Source organism: Taudactylus pleione, unplaced genomic scaffold (assembly GCF_031769625.1).
Source record: "Taudactylus pleione unplaced genomic scaffold, aTauple2 ptg001288l, whole genome shotgun sequence".
Lineage (NCBI taxonomy): Eukaryota > Metazoa > Chordata > Amphibia > Anura > Myobatrachidae > Taudactylus > Taudactylus pleione.
The window spans coordinates 197,471-219,030 of NW_028285688.1; the positions used below are offsets into that span (position 1 = coordinate 197,471).

Below are 21,560 nucleotides of genomic sequence, written 5' to 3' on the forward strand. Positions count from 1 at the left end.
GATTTGCTCCAGGTTGGTTGGTTGATGCTTGCGGACTGCAATTTTAATATAGTGCCACCGATTCTGAATTGGGTTGAGATTTGGACTTATAGAACATTCACCTTTTTGTTGTTTAACCACGGCAGTGTTACTGTGGTCTTGTGGTTGAAGTCATTGCAGACTGGCATAGGTTGTCTTGCAGTATCTCCTTTCATTTTGCTAACTGACAGCCAATTGTGCTTCCACAACACAAGGTTTGCATATTTACGCAAGCACCATTTTTCATTTACATATTTACTATTTCTAAATATACTTAAAGACCCTACTGTTTCACAATAAACATAATGTCTGGAACAAACTGTGTCATTTGTAATACAGAGAAATCTCGACTTTTTAAAGGGTTGAATACTTTTGCAATTCACTTTTTTTCAAGTCAGTAATTGGGTTTATCCCTCTTATTTGTATGAAGGAAATTGTAATAAGACCTCTTGATCTGACTCTCTAGGGTAAGGAAATGCCAACCAAACCAAACTCTGTATTTGGGTTTGTAGGGTACATGCTGGGTGACTTTTAAAATATTTTTGCATTTTGTAGATATTGTGAAGAATGTGGTTAAGGAGTACAAGGACGTATATACCGAAATATTTGGCCGTGCCAAGAAAGCACTGACTGAGGTGAGGCAGTACAGCAGGACACCATGCACTCACCAGTCCTGCATTGTTGGTGCTACACAGAGCAAAAATACACGCTAGCACTCAATGGTGATTTATTAAAAGGATTTTTATTATACAGTAAGTTCTTTTAATCTCCATGTTTTGTTAAATTGAAATTCAAAAAGTAAAAACTGGTAATGATGCTGTCAAACAACAATCCTTGTGTATATGAGAGGTTGCTTGGGATGTGTAAAAGCGATGGTTTTAATTACCCAAACATTGGCCAACAGAGAGAAGATACTCCATTCTGAACCGCAGGTGGGAATGTGGCTGTGGTGGGTTTTAGATTCATTAATGATTATGAGCTGCTATCCTTGTCCACAAGAGAGCCTTGTGCTACGAATTCTGTCCATGATCCAATAAGCACAACAACTCGGAAGAATGTGATGCAGGAGGACCCAGAAATAAATAGAAATATAATGTGTATCCAATTGAACAGTCATTAGGGATGCACTCCCTAATGAAGTACAGGTTGAGTCTACCATATCCAAATATTCCGAAATACGGAATATTCCGAAATACGGAATATTTTTAGCATGACTGAGATAGTGAAAACTTTGATTTTTGATGGTTTAATGTACACAAACGTTGTTTGAGCCACAAAATTATTGAAAATATTGTATAAAATGACCTGCTGGCTGTGTGTATAAGGTGTATATGAATCATAAATGCATTCTGTGTTTAGATTTGGGCCCTATACCTAAGACATTTCAATATGGTATGCAATTATTCCAAACAACGGAATATTCCGATATCCAAAATACCCCTGGTCCCAAGCATTTTGGATATGGGAGACTCAACCTGTATATATGAAACCCCCCTTATTATAATTTAGAAGAACGAAGAACAAAAAAATCAATGTTTTTTTTTTTTTTTGTATATAGATTCTATCAAGTTCCTTTAAAGTGGAATTACTCGCCTCAAAATAAGGGAGGGGTTAGGCGAACAAGGATGTTAATATTTGAAGCCTTTCCCGCAAAGGCGTTCAAGTTGTCATGTAGAACAAGTATCCAATGTGAAAACAAAAAGGAAACGGTGAACAGGGCTGGTGATTAAATAAATGTGGTAAACTGGACTCTCGTCTGGGAGTGATTCTCATCAAATGCATATCTTTTTGAGCCAACATATTCTGTATACGTATTGGCATAGTGCACAGTGTTTTTACGAAGAACGCACAATGAAATGGTTGTTGAATTGGGCAGCTTACGTTATTCTATTTATTTATCTGTGCATCGGACTCTTCCAAGTTATTGTGTTTTCACCAATTGGGAGTTCTCTTTCTTTTTTTTTTTTTAAATCCTAGGCAGCGGTCCATCGGAGTTACACGCAACTTTATGCCTGATGAGGGCCTGTATTCTGGAGGTTCTTTGAATCAGTTGGCACTAGCTTTTGGCACTGTACCTGCTGCCATATTGTGAAGAGATTTAGGGCCTGATTCAGATTTGGGAATAGAGTAAGATAGAGCAAGTAACTGTGTACCTAGACACTAAAACCAATTTGCAATCATATTACAAACAAAAAGGAGCACAAATAATTTTAAGAAACTTTACTGTCTCCATTTGGACATTCAATTACATAAAATCAAAAAAATACAACACACAGATATAATATATTATACATAAAAATGTATTACTCTCCCCTCCGGTTTAATGCAATCCAAAATAGAATCTCTGAAGTATCCACAAATAATAAATATACCAGGAAATAGTTCCTTAGATAGGAAAAGTCTTGGGTATTTAAATCCAAATGTTATATTTATGCTTTATCCAGCCTTTTAGTAATAATTCTTGTGGGATATTAATAGGTCTTTAACGAATAGCTGATGAGGTGAAATCACTGCTACCTCCCCATTCATAAGGTCTCTTTGGTGAGTAATTTTAAAGCCCTTGACTGAGCGTGGACATATCCAGTCCAGCTGGAATGAGAATCCAAAATTCTTACCGCTGAATGCAGTAGTCGGGCAACTCACTAGATCCGGAGAACATATCCTATATAGCGGGGAGGGAAAGCACCAGTCGCCCGTGGTATGTTATGTGTCCACGCTCAGTCTAACTCCCTCTGCACATTTTACATCTGCCCCACATGCAGTGCAGCATGGTTTTACCAAGGCACACAGTTACTTGCTCTTTCTACTTCAGGGTCCATAGGGTATCCACAGGATACCTTGGGGTATAGGTGTGACGTCAGTCGCAGGGCACCAAAGAGTTAAGCTTTCAGCCTCCCAGGATGCACTAGGTCCCCCTCCTATACCCCGCCCCCGGGCCAAGGCACCTCAGTTTAGTTTGGTGCCCGGCCGGAGTCGGGTGCACCTGTTGGAGTGGGGGCTAGAAGAGCCCCTGAAGCTTATTCTTCATGCAGCTGTGGCTGCACATCTGGATGAACAGCATGGACAGTCAGTCCTGACGTCCATGCTGTCTTCCCTACACCCCGCCGGTACCAGAACGCCGGTACTGATCCGGGGATGCTGGTGGGCGTCTGGGGTCACAGCTAGCGGTGACCCCAGATGCTCCGGACCATGGCCGGATTCAAGGGGGACAGAGGTAAGCAGCGGGGTCCCGCGGTGGGTCCCCGCTGATCACATGGTCCTAAGTCCCCAGGCAGGGGGCTCCCTGGGGACTGGCTGCAGCGTGGAGCCAGGCGACCAACCTGCGCTTCCACTACCCCCTGGGACAGCGGACCGCAGCAGAGCGGTAGCGCTGCGGCGTCCCAGGGGTTAAATGCATGCCAGGGGAGCGCGCCTTCCCTGTCTCACAGCCGGCGCCTCCCCCGCTGCACACAGCCCTCTCTGCATGCTGCCGACTGGTCCTGTGGCAGCGCTCCTCCCCCAGGCCAGCCTCCTCTCTGCTCCTCGGCGGCCATCTTCTCCAGAACGCATGGTGAACGCTGCTGGAAGCGCTGGACGGAAGCATCGTGGTCTGGGTCCCCTCGCATACCTCTCCTCCGCTGTGGTCAGGTCTGTGTATGCAGCGCTGTGTCCTACCAGGCCCTGTGTCTGTGTAGTTGAGTGATCAGCGCTGTTAGTGCAGGAATTGTTATTTTTCTGCATTGTATGTGACTGTGCTAGCGCTGCTGCCTGTAATCTTTTCTTCTCTAAACTGTCAGCTTTATTACTGTCCCTGTTCTTTCTGCTAAAGCCCTTGCGGTGCGGTGCTGCAGGGTGGTCTCTCGCCTATTTAATACTTAATTGGTGAGAGAGGTCACATACGTGGTGCCATCATGTCTGAAAGTGATTTTCCCCTCCGGCTACAGTGTACCACGTGCAAAGTACCGTTAGCGGAGGGGGAGGGTAGCGCGGAGGGCCTTTGCCGGCAGTGTTTGTCCATGGCGCGGCCTATTACGGTTACAGCACCGGTACAGGAGCCGCCCTGGGCTTGTTTCGCTCAGGCGTTAACAGCTTTAGTGGGCCAGTTAGCTCCGCAGCCCGCGTTTACTCCGATGGGTTTGTCCCAGAAGTCTGTGGTGTCGTCACCCATGCAGGGGTTCCCACGACAATTGGTGGTACCCCACAGTCTCCCTATTTCCCCGCTCCCGGGTTCTCAGGAGCCAGCGTGGGTTAACTCCCTGACGAGTTCTGTACAGCACTTGTCGGATGTGTTGCAAGGGGAGTCTGTGATGCGGTCTCATAAAAGGCCGGTGGCGTCTCTGTCCGCTCCTTATGAGGATGACGAAGGGACGTCTGATGATGGGGAGATTCTGGATCCTTACGATCAGGAACCTCTCCATACTAAGGACGCTGATGCTAAGTCCAAAGTATATATTCCTGGACTTATTCGGGCGGTCCGCACAGCCTTGGTGATTGAGGACGAAGTTCCCCCAGCGGCTAAATCTAAGTATGCCTTTTTCAAAGATGTGAAGGGCGATGCCACAGTCTTTCCTCTTTCGGGTCAGTTGGTGGACCATTTAGAGGAGGCGTGGAAACAACCTGGCAAAAGATACCAGCCGCAGAGACGCCTGGCGGTGGCTTATCCGTTCGCGGATAATTATTTTGCGAAGTGGGAATCCCCTCCACAGGTGGATTCTCACGTGACCCGTCTTGTCCGTAGTGCCACATTGCCGATGCCATCCATGTCCTCCCTTAAGGATGCTACGGACCGCAAGGTAGAAATCTGCCTGAAGTCCGCTTATTCCCTTGCAGGGGGGGCAGCACGGCCGGCTATGGCCATTTGCTGGGTTGCCAGAGCGATGGAGCGCTGGGCGGATTCATTAGAGGCTTCTTTTGAATCCGACTGTCCGGCCGATCAGGCGGAGTTGATTGGCAATCTCCGTGATTCGGCCACCTACATCAACGAGGCGGCTCTAGACATTAGTATTCTGGTGTCTAGAATTTCTTCAGCAGCGGTAGCTGCTCGTCGCACCTTGTGGCTGCGATCCTGGAAGGCGGACGCAGATTCCAAGAAAGGTCTGGAAGCGTTGCCGTTTACCGGAGAAGTTCTCTTCGGTCCGGATCTGGATAAGATTGTGGCCACGCTGGCGGCAGCCAAATCTGCCTGTCTCCCGTCGGCCGCTGCTCCTTCTGGTTCGGGACCATCGTCCTTTCGGTCATCTAGGGCCCAGGGCAGGCCCAAACCACAGTCGTTTCCTCGACAGGCTGGCCCTAAGAAATCGGTCAAGCCCCGGAAGCAGGCATGGAGTACCAGACGTCCGGCCCCCAAGCCAGATGGCAAGCCTGCGGCCTGACGGTCCGGGCCTCCCTTTGGGGGATCCCAGGGTGGGAGGCCGCCTGCTACAGTTCGCCCAGTGTTGGTCGACCACTACGACAGACACTTGGGTTCTGGAGGTGGTTTCCCACGGATACGCCCTCTCCTTCCGGCACAGACCCCCGGCTCGCTTCTTCACCACGGGTCTCCCATCAGACCGGAACAAGGCTACGGAGCTGCGGAAGGTATTGCACACTATGCTCCAGGCTGGAGTTATAGTGGCGGTTCCATTCTCCCAGAGGGGCCAGGGTTTCTATTCAAATCTATTTTTGGTACAGAAACCCAATGGGTCATATCGTCCGATTCTCAACCTCAAAGCACTCAACAAGTCTTTGCGGGTCCCGAAGTTTCGGATGGAGACCCTACGGTCCATCATTCTGGCGCTGGAACCTGGGGACTACTTGGTGTCATTGGACATACAGGACGCTTACCTGCATGTCCCTATTCTTTGGCGCCATCAACAGTTCCTCAGGTTTGCAATCAGCAGCGACCACTTCCAGTTTCGGGCGTTACCTTTTGGCCTGGCAACAGCACCACGTGTTTTCACCAAGGTGATGGCGGTCATGGCGGCTTCTCTGCGGCTGCAGGGAGTCCGCATGTTGCCGTATTTGGACGACCTGTTATTGGTGGCAGGATCTCCAGAGCTCCTGTTACGCCACTTGGACCTGACCATTGCACTGCTGCAACGGCACGGCTGGCTAATCAACTGGCAGAAGTCCACTCTAATCCCGTCTCGGAGGATTCTGCATCTTGGAGCCTTATTGGACTCGGGACAGCAAAGGATCTTCGTGACGGAGGACAAGATCTCTGCTTTACAGTCAAGGGTGCGCAGTTGTCTGCACAGCCGCCGGGTGTCCTTACACTCGGCGATGAGGTTACTGGGCTCCATGGTGTCGGTGTTCGACATGGTGGAATACGCCCAGTTTCACTCCAGACCTCTGCAGCACCTGATCCTGTCCAAGTGGAACGGGCTGACTCAGTCTCTGAAGTCCCAGACGATTGTGCTCACCCAGGAGGTTCGCCTGTCCCTTACGTGGTGGTTACAGACGACCCACCTCAACAAGGGACGTCCGTTCTGGGTTCCAAATTGGGTCCTGTTGACAACGGACGCCAGTCTTCGGGGCTGGGGAGCAGTTTCGGGTCCACACTTGTTCCAGGGCAGGTGGACGCCGACAGAAGCGGAGCTTCCAATAAATATCTTGGAACTCCGTGCGGTCTTCAATGCTCTCCAGCAGGCACAGCGGTTTCTCCAGGGTCGCCCGGTGCAGGTCCAGTCGGACAACGCTACCACCGTGGCCTACATAAACAGGCAAGGAGGAACTCGCAGTCGGGCGGCTCTCGTAGAGGTCTCTCGGATCCTGGTTTGGGCGGAGCGCAATCTTCCGGCCATATCAGCGGTCTTCATCCCGGGAGTGCTCAATTGGGAGGCGGACTTTCTAAGTCGCCAGGACGTTCATCCGGGGGAATGGTCCCTGCACCCGGACGTTTTTCAACTACTGGTGGACAGGTGGGGTCTTCCAGAAATCGACCTCATGGCGTCCCGGCACAACAACAAGTTGCCGGTGTACGGGTCTCGCACAAGAGACGAAGGGGCGTCTCTGGTGGATGCTCTGTCCGTCCGGTGGACGTTCCGGTTCGCATACCTGTTCCCTCCGGTCTCCCTTCTTCCACGGGTAATCCGGAAATTCAAACAGGAAGGAGGGACGCTCCTGTTGATAGCTCCCGCGTGGCCCAGACGGCACTGGTTCTCAGACCTTCAGGGTCTGTCCGTGGACATTCCTCTGCGGTTGCCGCTACGACCGGACCTTCTGTCTCAGGGTCCTTGCCTTCACCCGGACCTGACTCGGCTGTCTTTGACGGCGTGGCTGTTGAGACGGCCATGCTGAGGTCCCGGGGGTTTTCCAGCTCTGTGGTGCGTACCATGTTACGAGCTCGGAAACCGTCTTCCGCGAGGATATACCATCGCGTGTGGCATACGTTCTTCCAGTGGTGTCGACCGAGAGGTTATGCACCGCGGGAGTTTCGTCTGTCTCGGATTCTCGCCTTCCTGCAAGCGGGACTAGATCATGGGCTTCGCCTTGCTTCTTTGAAGGTACAGGTTTCGGCCCTATCTGTCTGGTTTCACCGTAGGATTGCTACAATCCCGGATGTGCGCACCTTTATGCAGGGTGTTCTCCGCATTCAGCCGCCCTTTGTTCCACCTGTGGCGCCTTGGGATTTGGCTGTGGTCCTGAGGGCTCTCCAAGGACCGCCGTTTGAACCACTGGGCTCAGTGGATCTTAAATGGCTAACAGCTAAGACTGTTTTCCTTCTGGCCATTGCTTCGGCCAGACGTGTTTCTGAGTTAGGGGCTCTTTCTTGTAGACCCCCTTTCTTGGTTTTTTATGGGAACAGGGCAGTGCTCCGCACTCGGCCCGAGTTTCTTCCCAAAGTTATTTCCCAGTTTCATATTAACGAGGAAATAGTTGTTCCGGCCTTTAACTCACCGGGTCTTTCCGTGGGTGAGGCCTCTTTGGATGTTGTGCGGGCCTTAAGGACTTATGTTGACCGCACTTCTTCGTTTAGGAAGTCGGACGCTTTGTTTGTCCTCTTTGGCTTCCGTAAAAAGGGTTGGCCTGCTTCAAAGCAAACTTTGGCAGCCTGGATCCGTATGGCTATTTCTGAAGCTTATCTTCATGAAGGCCTACCGGTCCCTCCTTCTCTGAAGGCTCATTCCACTAGGTCTGTGGGTCCTTCGTGGGCAGCTCGACGTGGTGCCTCGGCAGTTCAGATCTGCAAGGCTGCTACGTGGTCTTCTGTCCATACCTTCGTGAGGTATTACAGGTTTGACACCTTCGCCTCTCAGGATGCTTCCTTCGGGCGGCGGATTCTCCTTTCTGCACAGGAGCGTCCCCACCCTTAAAGGATACTGCTTTGGGACATCCCCAAGGTATCCTGTGGATACCCTATGGACCCTGAAGTAGAAAATATGAGATATGGTAAGAACTTACCCTTGTTATCTCTATTTCTACGAAGTCCATAGGGTTCCACAGGACTCCCGCCCTGTCGCACCTGTGCTGCAGATGGGCTTTGCTCTGGTCACCGGTTTTCCGTCTCCCTCTGGTGAGAATGTGATTCTTGTATGTGTCCAGATCTTTGTTCTCTCTCTTCCTTCTCCTCCTCCGGCCTATGGCTTGGTAACTAACTGAGGTGCCTTGGCCCGGGGGCGGGGTATAGGAGGGGGACCTAGTGCATCCTGGGAGGCTGAAAGCTTAACTCTTTGGTGCCCTGCGACTGACGTCACACCTATACCCCAAGGTATCCTGTGGAACCCTATGGACTTCGTAGAAATAGAGATAACAAGGGTAAGTTCTTACCATATCTCATATTTTCGCAAATCTGAAAAGGTCTTTAGTCAATGATTAAACTCTTCAGACACCTGCACAGTTGCACCTCATAACTACCCTCCAAATCGTACCATTATTAAACATACATCCATAAAGTGTGATTTATAAGCTTCAACGTTTTTCTTGTAGGTGTTTGGTTTTCAGCTGGTGGAAATTGATCTCAAGAACCACGTGTACGTTCTTATAAATAGACTGGACCGTGTGCAAGGAGATGGCCTGAAAGTGTAAGACACTACCTGAGACTGTGGGGTGGCTGGGTCAGGGTTTCTACAATGTGAAATAATAATGATAATAAAAACCAAACCTTCATGTTGGGAACACTCTTGAATGGCTGCAGGAAAATAACTGAATACTGTTCACTGTAGTGGCCACATGTAGCCCTGTAATGCCTTAAAAAAAAAAAGACACTTTAAATCCTGCAGCAAATCCGCTGTTTAGTAACTAAATCCCCAGGTTCCTAACTGTTTACCAACAATTTGGATTGTCCATATTATTTCCTATAATGCTTTTGTAGCTGGGATGATCCAGTAGGGGCTACAATAGTTACATACACTGTGACTCAGAAACTAAATGGCACATTGAGGAGGAAGTGCAACTCTTGTATTTGTATTCCAGGGATGACAACACTGCTAAACTGGGGTTGCTTACAGTCATTCTGAGCCTCATCTTCATGAAGGGCAACACGGCTAAAGAGGGTAAGTAAGGTGTTCGTTAAGATCATTTTATGACCAAATTAATCACCTTTTTTATTTTAGATATGTGTTTTTGTTTTTTTAATTGCACATGAAATCTACAGTAGGTTCTGATGAGGAGAGACACTGATGGCATCTTGAATTTGTCATGTCACACTTAGTGATATGGTTTTATTGCAACTGTCACTGTCCATAAAACGGTTAAAGACATACTACACTGAGGTGTTTATGGAAAAGGCTTCTAAAGAGAAAGTGTCATTTTACTAATTTAAAGAGAAAAAAATATAACTTACAGAAGCGATGTAGGTACGCCCTCTACTGGCTGTTAATGAGTACTTCAGGAATAGCTGACAGAATGGCATTTTGCTAGCGTTTTTTTCGAGGGGTGGAAAATAAATGTTCGTTCTTTTTCACCAATTTATATGCTGGTGTGTTCAGAGCAGCCTGTGGAGAGCGCCCTTGCTGCCTACACCACACCACAGAGCAGCTTGCAGTTCTTCTACCAGTCTTTATCAGCTCTCTGGTAAATACATTCGTAGAAAACTGCATACATTTCCATCCTTGCATCTTTTTATGCCATTCTATTGTGGACATTACCTTTTATCCAGGAACTTGCTAATTTTATGCTTGTCAAACTCACTTTTTATTTGGCAGCTGCTATTTGGGAGTCATTACGGCGTCTGCGTATCGATCCAGGGTAAGTTATGAAGCTCAGTATTACTGTGTGGTAATTAAAACATTTTTACATGCTTGAGACATTTACCTTTTTTTTTTTTCCTTTTTATATATCAAGAGAGAGGCACGATGACTTTGGAGACGTGAGGAAACTTGTGACTGATGAGTTTGTAAAGCAAAAGTAAGTTGAGTAGATCTTAAAATCTTATTAGGAAGATCTGCATTGAATGCTGGCATCTTCAGAGCAGCCTGTGGGCAATACTCTCGCTACTTGCCCCACAGAGCAGCCTGTGGAGAGTACTCTATAGCTACTTGCGCCACAGAACAGCCTGTGGAGAGTACTCTATAGCTACTTGCTCCACAGAGCAGCCTGTGGAGAATACTCTCGCTACTTGCTCCACAGAGCAGCCTGTGGAGAGTACTCTCGCTACTTGCGCCACAGAGCAGCCTGTGGAGAGTACTCTCGCTACTTGCGCCACAGAGCAGCCTGTGGAGAGTACTCTCGCTACTTGCGCCACAGAGCAGCCTGTGGAGAGTACTCTCGCTACTTGCGCCACAGAGCAGCCTGTGGAGAGTACTCTCGCTACTTGCGCCACAGAGCAGCCTGTGGAGAGTACTCTCGCTACTTGCGCCACAGAGCAGCCTGTGGAGAGTACTCTCGCTACTTGCGCCACAGAGCAGCCTGTGGAGAGTACTCTCGCTACTTGCGCCACAGAGCAGCCTGTGGAGAGTACTCTCGCTACTTGCGCCACAGAGCAGCCTGTGGAGAGTACTCTCGCTACTTGCGCCACAGAGCAGCCTGTGGAGAGTACTCTCGCTACTTGCGCCACAGAGCAGCCTGTGGAGAGTACTCTCGCTACTTGCGCCACAGAGCAGCCTGTGGAGAGTACTCTCACCACTTGCGCCACAGAGCAGCCTGTGGAGAGTACTCTCACCACAGAACAGCCTGTAGAGAGTACTCTCGCTACTTGCGCCACAGAACAGCCTGTAGAGAGTACTCTCGCTACTTGCGCCACAGAACAGCCTGTGGAGAGTACTCTAGCTACTTGTTTTTTGTGAAAAAGCAGCTTATCGCGGCTAATTGAATTTCCCCTTAGTTGCTATTCTAAGTAGTAATTTATATCAGTCCCTGCCCCATTGGAGCTCACAGTTTAGATTCTCTACCGAACACAATAGGGGTCTATTTTTATCAGAAGCCAATTAACCTGCCAGTATGTTTTTGGACTTGTAGAAGGAAACCCATAAAAGCTTCACACAATTGTTGTATTTTTCCAATTTCAAACCCCCCCTTTTTTTTTTTTCTTCTTATACATTCCCCCCCCCTTTTTTATATATATTTTTTATTGCCGTTTACCACCTTTTTTAACCTGCAATCATATGTGACTTGTGACATCCAGAGGCCTTTCTTTTTAATGGCATTCTAGTTTATTAACTCATTAGTTACCATTTTTCTGTGGAAACTACAAACCATTTTGACATATATAGATCTATTATAAACATAATATTTGCAAACAAATATTAAGTTATTTTCAGTTTTTTTCCCATTGAACATTGTAGTATACTCCGTAGATCACTGTTTATATTGGTATTTTGTCTACATCACAACGAGTTACCATTGGACGCATTTATACATGCGTAGCATTCAATTGCTATATTGCTGCTATTCACATTTCCAGTGTATACTTAATCATGTTTTTATGTTAATTTGCGTATTAATGTGAACCTTTTACTCTATTTTATTTTATCCAAAACATATTAAACATGTATAATCCAATCATTCATATAACAATTACTTATTTTATATATACTACACCACCGTTTTGGTAGACCACACCATCTGTGCGCCCTACAAGACCCAATCCACAAACTATTTCACACAGATAGGGCCTTGGTGGAAATCAAACCCAAGACCCCAGTGCTGTGAGGCAGCAATGCTTACTTGGTTGATGCTAATTTAATATTTGACAATGTTCCAACATATCTGTATTTAAAAAAAAAAAACTGCCTGTATACCATGGCTTAAATGTAATATGGGGAATACGAATGGTAAATGTATCTGCCTGGTTCACATTAAATAATATCCTTAGTGAGGAGGAAAAGATGGATTTAATTTCACATGAGATCAACATACATTGCTCAGGACCCTGTAAGCATTATGACAAGCAATATGAATGTCACATTGATTAAAACAAAATATGGATTTAGAATTATATATACACACACCTATCTTGCTCTGTTATTCACTTTTCTGAAAGTGAATAACTGCTTAGGGATTAGTGGGAATTTCTGCTTAGGGATTAGTGTACGAGGCAGGCAGAGTGAGTATCGGGGGTGTTTAGTGTACGGGACAGGCAGACTGATGGGGGGTGGGGTTAGTGTACGAGGCAGGCAAACTGATGGGGGGTGGGGTTAGTGTACGAGGCAGGCAGACTGATCATCGGGGGGGGGGAGGGGGGTTAGTGTACGAGTCAGGCAGACTGATCATCGGGGGGGAAGGGTTAGTGTATGAGGCAGGCAACCTGAGTATTAGGATCTCAGTGTGCTGATCATGGGAGATGTAGAGCGCTCAACAATTTTTAGTACAGGTATAAGGAATAGTATTCCATTTAACCATACAGCATTGGTAGGGGGTGTAGATTATCTTCTTTGTAGGATTTTGGGTATGCATGCCGCTTGTCTGCACAACTTTTCCAATTAGCTAGCATTACTACCTAGAGACTGAACAAATGCCAAATCTTGTATTGCAAAGCTGGTTATGCACCATCCATTCTACAAAGCCTGATAATCCTCATTGGTGGGGACGGTGTAAAATACAGGTACACAATAATCGCTGCCATACTCTGTATGGTGTTATCTTAGGACTCATAGACCTCACCTTTACTTGCCTGTCAAGATACTGAGTTACCCGATTTTCTCGCCCCATGTCTGCGCCCAACCTAGTTTGTCAGTGTATTGCTGTATTGTTACCAAGACTTGTCAGTTTCTATTATGTGTACCATTTAGATTCCCTGAGCGGGACTGCAGAAACTATTTTCGGGTAGATCTACATTCATAACGTTGACACTAAAATGTCAACATGGTTCACAATCTCAACATCTGGAATATTGCCATGTGAATATGTCGCCATTCTCAGAATGCCGACGGTTAGGGGAAAATACTTTCTGGAACTGCTGCTCACATGGCTGCCAGGACCCAGAAGACTACACTAGAGCCGCTAGGCCAGCAGGGATGTTAGGTCGACATTCTTATGTCGACATGACATCTGTGTACACACGATGACTGACCTGTTCGCTGTCAACACTTCGACATGCTCATGTCGACCTAACATACCACACCTGCGGAAACTGTTGTGGCTTAAAAATAAGATAAGCCCCACTGCTAACAGTGGGGGCAGAGCACCGTAAAACCATTTTAAAAATCCAGTAAACCGTTATACCAGTGGTTCCCAACTCCAGGCTCACCCACAGGACATGTTTTGTGGATTTCTTTAATCATGCACAGGAGAACTAATCTATTTTGCTGGCTCATTAATTATCCCACTAGCTTCCACAGACAGGAATTCCCCAGATCACTGCTGTACACTTACCTTCATTCAAAGCAGTTCTCCCTGCTGCACAGCATACTGTATATCAGGTGGTTTTTGGCATGCTAAGCAATGCAGGAACGGTTATAGGGCAGGTGACTGGAGGGGACTTTATAAAGAACAATAAATATATTGAATAAAACAGAGTACTCATATTCCACATTGCTTGCCAGAGACTAGCCATTTCATATCCATCCCTGCTCCCAATGGAACGTACAATCTATATTCCCTACCACATGGATGCACATAGACATTATGGTTATTCTTTTTGTCAGAAGCCAGTTAACGTAAAGCTGGGTACACACTAAACTATGTGTGTACCCAGCAATGTGACACCCCCCCCTGCCGAATGGGGCCGACATATTGGGTGGTCTGTACACAGTGGACGATCTGGATCCCGGCCGCCCAATATGCCAGCCCCTGCCGCATAGCACGGTATAGTTGGCTGCATCGCCTGATTGGACTACATATACTAAAGATCAGGTGATGCGGCTGAAGACCCACAGGAGCGCACAATATAGTGCTTACACACTGCACGGCCAAATCGTTAAGGGGCCATAACGGGGGGTTTTGGGAATAGCTACAGAACCAGGCAGTCAGAATGAACCATTCAATTATAGAGGCCATATTCAGTGTATCTGCATCTGGTAACAGTCCATTTGTATTTACTGTGCTTGGCTAACTTACATAGCTAGTGGGATGAACCAGATAGGATGCCTCTGGTGCCTGTCCATTCCTTGGCTGCAGTCTCACTTTAATGATTTAAGGTACCTTTACAGAGTTGGCTTGGGAAGGGGGGCCAGCTATAGAAAACCTGATCAAAAAAACTTTGGTATTTGATGCAGATTTTGAGGCTTCAGCAATGCTAGGAAGCCATAGTTTTAGTCCTTTTGACTAGAACTAAACTTGGAACCCATAACAATGCAGTTATATTTACTGGCTGCTATCAATTAAATAACTATTTACTATGTAAACATTGAGGTGAGTTTCTAACATCACTGGATCATTCCCCATCGGAGCCTTTCACCCAGTATTTTGAATGAATGAGCTACCTGCTACTATATTGGCCAAGGTGGGCGAATGTTCATGTTCACCAGATTAAATATCAGAGCTGCTGTTCCACTCAGCAACAAAAATAACAGAAGACATGTGGATGCATAGCTGATAGGATTCAATATATTATATCATGGGCTTTAATTCTGTCTAGTAGTTGCACACTAGATATGAAGAGAGGCCCCGCGCTCTTGGTGGTGCTATGACATAGGGCCAGCCCGTCCCTGTTAATTTGTCTGGGCGAGAACACCAACAATAGTGCACCACAATAGCACAGCCCACCTATAAGCCCCACATTTGGCCATCCCTACCCACCTCCCTTGCTGCTCCCCACCATCTGGGTTCCAGCAGCCAGCACTGAGTTCATAGAATTGATATCTGTACTGAACTGCTACAGCGATCTGGCAGACATATCAACCTAGGTTGGAACAGACTGCAGGGGAACAGAAATTTTTTATTTTTGGGGAGGGGATGTGAAGAGTCAGATAAGGGATAGGACCACGAGAGACAGATTAGGGCTGCCATCTCAGCTAGTGACCTGGCAGGATTAATAGTCAGAAAATAAAAGCGAGGGAAACCATTAAATAGGTAAGAAAAGTGCAGATGCAGTATTAAAGGGGAGAGGGGAAGAGACAATAGTTAGCGACCTATGGTGCAAACTACTATATTATGCACACCTGTGCTTGGATGCCTGCCCTCCATGAAAAGGTGTGACCTCTGCTAGGGCTACTTGGAATACACTATTCTTGGTGTTTTTCTAGTCACTCAGTAGTTATCAGCTACCACAGGTGGGAATGCTGACCCACGTTATAGTAGAGGGTATGATTTGTAACATGGTGTGTGTGTATATTATAGATATATATATATATATATATCAGATGTCCTGACTGACTCCAATGCCCAGCCCAAACTACCTAGAAACATGAAATTTGGGCAGTATACTGCAGCTTTCCATGATGTAAGCACCCTCTAAGCAGGGATTTTTCAAAATTTGACTCCAAAGGGAGGTAGGGATTTTAAAATGTTTCCTCGCTCTGTGCAATGTCCTGACTGATCGGGGCTGCAGCGCAGTCCAAAATTCAAACCCCAACTGCTGCCAAACATCACTGGCAGTTGGTGTGGCTCCCCTATTAGAATATTGGACTGCGCTGCAGCCATACCTCTGGAGCCACCACTGCCCGTATGGTCCTGACGAGGCTTATGAGGCAGACAAAGCGGTAAAATATTTTCACGGATTCCTCAATAGCTCTTTAGCCTCAGGTGAGGGAAGGAATGTGTTAGTACAGATGTGAGAGGAATGTGTTACTACACAGGTGAATGTCAAATGTGTTACAACACTGGCAAGGGGAAGGAATGTGTTACTACAGGTATGAGGAAGGTTAAGGTCTTACCAGAGCAGTGATGGCAGGAAAGCATTACTATGGGAGGTTACTGTGTTACTAGAGTGGCGAGATAGAAATGGAAACGGCAAATATCTAATGGCGGGTACACACTAGACTAAGTCTAGTGTGTATGATATCGGCGGGACCTGGCATCGGCAAGCACATACACACTTGCAGATGGTGCTAACGAATACGCCCGTCGGACCTGCATGCAGGTGCAGTGGCAGAGGTTGCTGACTACAGCATAGTCAGCGATATAGCAGGTGCACACTAGACAATGTGCCCTATAAGTCGTCGGATCGGACGACATAGTCTAGTGTGTACCCGGCTTTAGGTTTACCCGGGTGAAACTGGGAACATTAGCTAGTATAAAATACAGCAAAAACAACTTCTCCTCCAGTTCCTTTTCAGCTCTATATGTTCTGATTTAGTTAGTAAGTGTGACAAAAACACACAGACCTTTTCTAAGATTGTTTTCTGTTATTTAGGTACCTGGAATATAACAAAATCCCCCATACAGATCCCTTGGAGTATGAATTTCGATGGGGGGCGAGAGCATTTAAAGAAACCTCCAAAATGAAAATCTTGGAATTTGTCTCTAAGGTAAGGAAGTTGTGCAGGAACCTGGTGGTGCACAGGACTACACAGAAATGGCAACAGTTTGCTTATGCAGATGTATGCTGCTTTCTGGTTTCATGGTGTGTAACCTGACTGCCTTGGGGGTGTATAACTGGGGAGAACTATCCTACATTTGGCAGACTGAAGCTAATATTTGAAGTCTGTGCTGTAGACCAGACATTCCCAAACCCCTCTATTACAGACAACATTTTAAAGGTTATCCATGTTTGAGCACAGGTGACTTAATTAGTACCTCAGACAATGATTAAAACCTGGACTGTAATGTCACACTTTGGAACCTCTGCTGTAGACCAATGCACAACAGCTTTGTTTCTCCTGGCATCATCTAGAGCAGGAATTTTCAACCCTAATTCTCGAGTATCACCAGCAGGTCATGTTTTGAGGATTTCTTTAATCACATACAGGCGAGTTTGTTGGGTCCCTTCTGTTTCCAGACAGAAATCCTCAAAACATGACCTGCTAGTGGCTGAAAACTCCTGATCTAGAGCAGGGTTACACAGCCTGTGGACCTACACAACCATATATGCCCTAAAAGCAAAACTGGCAGTGTTTACTGGGATTTGTAGTACTACTGTAGTTGGAGTGCCACAGTTTGCCTATCTCAATCTACAGTTTCTTTTAAAAGGGAAACCTTTTTCTAAAATAAAAAATTGTCAACCAGAGGAGGGGGGGTGCCTTTGTTTTGAGAAGGGCGCCTTTGTTTTGAGAAGGGCCTGAAGCCTCAGCCTTGTGCACACAGTAGCACACACCTTCAGCTGGGTACACACCTAAAGATTCTGTCCAACCATCCAACTAGTTGATTGGTTGGAATGAAAATCTGGCAACGTATGGGAGTAAATGATGATCAGCAATTTGCTCCTAAATGCAAGAAAACAGATGAAAATGGAAGTCAGACAAATTGTTTAGATCAAACATTTAACAAACAGTTTTTGTCCATTTTCCGGCATTTGGGAGCAAATTGCTTTCATACCTTACCAGATTTTCATTCCAACCAATCAACTAGTTGGACAGAAAATCTTTGTGTGTACCAAGCATTAGGCCATTAAAACAAATTATGGGTGTCTATCTTAAGGCCCCCATACATCAGCAATTGATTGCAGCAATCAATTAAAAAAGGAAAAGATTTTTATACACAATCGATTGCTGCAATCAATTGCTGATGTATGGGGGCCTTTAGGCCTAGTAATGTCCAATGCCTAATTGTCCAACTGAATTGCTTTGAACAGATGATTAAGAACATTTTCACTACTTCTCTCACAGCTAAAATAAGCTAATGCAACTTGTAGTTAAGTAACAAATGGGGAGATGTATGAAGGGGCAATAGAGGGGGAAACTGTTACCACTTCCTTGCATGTAGTAATGCAGGGAAGAGCACACAATGTGTCCGTGTCATGCTCGGCGTTCCTATATTTAAGATGTGCAGGCAGATGTATGAACGGTCAGTTGCTGCAGCTATTGTTGCCACATGCACGGCATTGTCAGCTGCTGGGCTCCTGGCTGTGCTCAGGAGATGGTGATGCTTGGTAGATATCGTGCATGCCCACTGGAGCCAGCCAGGAGGTTAGACAGTGCATCAGCACGAGGCATATGTGCTGTGGGCTCTAGCAGGGATTGCCGGATTGGGGAGTTAACATCTCGTCTGCCGAACTAGGAGAGTCAACACACCGCGTCAGTACTACTTCCTGCTTTGCCTTGGCAAAGATCTGTGCGGCTATAATACATCTCCCCCCAAAGTTATTTAACTATTCTGGAATACAATTAAGGAAAGGGGAAAAGAAAATGTGTGGTCTGCTTTTGTATTGTTCACAATCCAGTTTTCTTTATTAAGGGCCACAAAGTGTATGCAGTCCATGGGGTAGAACAGGTTTGCATGCTATACGTAACCGCATTGCAGAAGTACATACTTGGCATGGATACAAGACATGACATTAAAACCACAGAGAGGAGGTAGTGAGTACAGGGGAAAGGGTAGGGCAACTCACTGAGGCCTGTAGGCGAGTCATTGTAGGTTAACAGGTCTCAATGATCACTGGTCTGATGGATGAGCACACCATATAAGACAGGCAGCATTGGTGGCATGTTACTGCTAGGGGAGGAGAGTGTTAATAAAATAGTCTCCACTTAAACACCTAAATATAGTCAAAAGGAGTGGGTGATGTCAGTAGGCACTTAGTCATTTTTCTCCTTCATCCACTAGGAGACACTGGAGTTCAAGACAGTGGGGTATAGACGGTGGTAGAGCAGAGCCTGGCACTTTAAATAATTCTGAAGTGTGACTGGCTCCTCCCCCTCTATGCCCCATCAGCCCCAGTTTTTAGAATGTGCCCGAGAGAGCCGGTCACATAGGGCTGAGCTCCAGCCCACTCTTAGTATTTTTTCTTTTATTTTCCTTTATTTTAATTTCTAGCTTTCACAAAGCATTGAGGACAGGCTGACAGAGTACTGCGTCTGTCAGCCTGCTACATGGAGGCATCAGGTGACCCGCCACCACTAAAAAAAGAGTGCGTGTCGGAGTCCCAGGCACCCTGGCAGTAGCTCAGGGAGGACACGCCACAGCTTAATATAGAGGCTGTGTCCGTGCTTCCGAATGCCTAGCTGCAGCCCTGATGCCAGCAGTGGTAAGTATAGCTCTGTTCCCCTTATGGGAAACAGAGTTTAATCTGCGGCCCCTCCGCCCCCTCCCAGGCTCATGTGGTATATACTGTAGAATATCCCCTCCTGGAATCCTGTAACGCCGCTAGCGTTATTACAAGGGGCGGAGCTACCGCGCATAGAGCGCGGATACCAGTACAGGGAGACTGTTCAGACAGTCTGTAATGTTGCTGCCTAGCAGCATGCCTGATCCCTGCACGATGAGCGCTGTCTTACTTTATAGAGCCTGACAGCGCTCTGTTTGCTGCTCTCACGAGAGCCGAATCCTCCCTCTGCTCTATCCCCACGAGGAGGGAGCCTGCCGCGCCCCGCTACTCCCATAAGGGAGTCTACATAGTGCACCAATTGGCGGGGCTTAGGGAGCTACTCAGCGCGGCTGTTCCCTGCCGCGCTGGTGCTTGTAGAAGCGCTGGCTTCTGCACACAGCCGCCGGGAAGCGAGGCTGTTATTCACAGCGCTCTCGGCTGCGGGTTGCGGCGCCGGTGCTTGTATGAAGATTGCACCGGCGCTGTCTATTTCATTCCCGCTCCCCCACTCGCATTATGCCTACAATACATTGTTTGCGCCCCGCCCGCTTATTATAGTAGGGGCAGAGTCTACTCCATGCTGGCGTGCACAGATGCCGCCATACTCCAGGAGTATTATTAGCATATGCACCTGCCTTAAAAGGAGCCGGGGCTTATTGCCAGCATCTCCTGCATCCTCACTCTGGAGTTGTGTGGGGGGTGCAACCCTTAACAGGGTTGTGGGTTTTATTCCCAGTACGGCCCTAGCTGTTTGGAGTTTGTATGTTCTCCCTGTGCTTGCATATGGCCTCTACCGTTTTTTTCTTTACTTAAACCTACAGCACCTGGTCTTATTAGGTTTAACGGCACAACTGTGGAGTTTGTACTTTAACCTGCAGTCCTTATAGAGATCTGGCTCTGCCTCATCTCGGTTATATTGCAAGTAGTTCCCCTACGGAACTGGGCAGTGTACTGGTTTAATATTATATAGAAAAATTAAAAAAAAAAGGACCCGCCGCCACTATTATAGAGTGAGTGTCCGGGTCCCAGGCACCCTGAAGCACGGGGAGGAACATGCCACAGCCTAATATAGAGGTTGTGTCCATGCCACTTTGCCCACCACATATCTATCAGCGCCTACGGCCACACGCCCGATCTCGTCTGATCTTCGACGCTAAGCAGCGCCAGGCCTGGTTAGTACTTGGATGGGAGACCGCCTGGATATACCAGGTGCGACAGGCTTATTACATTGCATTATTCTGTTACACATCAAGCATATTTGCCCCAGATGTTCAGTGTGTTTCTTGCATCTATAGCTGCCAGAGATCACTCTGCCTAAAAAGTCGGGGCCACTGTTCTGGCTGCTGCCAGAAATTACGGTTATTGCATATCTTTAACCCAAGGTTAGCACAAGGGTGCGTCCCATCCCCAGGCTTAGGCCTCACATTGGCTCGCCTAAAGAATGAGCCGTACTCTTCTCATGCACATATGTGGCTACACATGTTAAATCTCAACAGCCTTCGGTGCTTACCTTAGAAGGTATGCATCTGTGCATCTATAGGGATTTATATCTTATTTATTCCCTTATACTGTGGTTTCTCTTCAGATCGAATAAATCTTTCGCCTTTTACTAAAGATTTCCGTGGAGAGAAACAATCATGAGTTTCATGTACTTTTTTGATGCCCGGCAGCTGCTGGGCTGCACACACAAGAAGTAACGTATGGCCGTTGTAGTGGTTGGCATTGCTGTCTCACATCACTGAGGTCATCTTTTGATTTCCATCATCTGGAGCCAGAAGGGCACACCTGATAAGGCGAGTACACCGGTAACGGAAGAGTCCCAGGATCGCAATCAGTCTGGGATAGTACGTTGCTAACATTTCCTGCCCCAACACCGTAGCAGAATGACGGCCACGCGCGGCACATGAGTAGTCTCCCTGTGTGGAGGTAAGCCACATGTATGTATGTATATACTTGTATTTTGTACTAAACCCTGCGTTTAGACCTGGGGCTCAGTTCCTTCTAACTATTGCCCATGTTATATTTTTCAAATTATATCGCCACCTACTAATCTTGTATGTAGGTACGCGTAGGCATGTAGGGA

At 46.9% G+C, this 21,560-nt stretch overlaps 1 protein-coding gene and 1 non-coding gene across 2 annotated transcripts in view; both read left to right on the plus strand.

Annotated features, from left to right (window-relative positions):
• Positions 1 to 21,560, plus strand: part of LOC148443368 (non-structural maintenance of chromosomes element 3 homolog) — a 37,312-nt gene that overhangs the window by 11,268 nt on the left and 4,484 nt on the right. The window contains exons 5-10 of the mRNA XM_088462917.1: positions 574 to 653; positions 8,905 to 8,999; positions 9,391 to 9,470; positions 10,122 to 10,164; positions 10,261 to 10,323; positions 16,649 to 16,763. Coding sequence (XP_088319043.1) covers positions 574 to 653; positions 8,905 to 8,999; positions 9,391 to 9,470; positions 10,122 to 10,164; positions 10,261 to 10,323; positions 16,649 to 16,763 — 476 coding nt within the window. The remainder of the gene's footprint in view (positions 1 to 573; positions 654 to 8,904; positions 9,000 to 9,390; positions 9,471 to 10,121; positions 10,165 to 10,260; positions 10,324 to 16,648; positions 16,764 to 21,560) is intronic.
• LOC148443369 (U5 spliceosomal RNA) lies at positions 21,043 to 21,157 on the plus strand. The gene has a single exon (XR_015875683.1). It is a non-coding gene; the product is annotated as a U5 spliceosomal RNA (small nuclear RNA).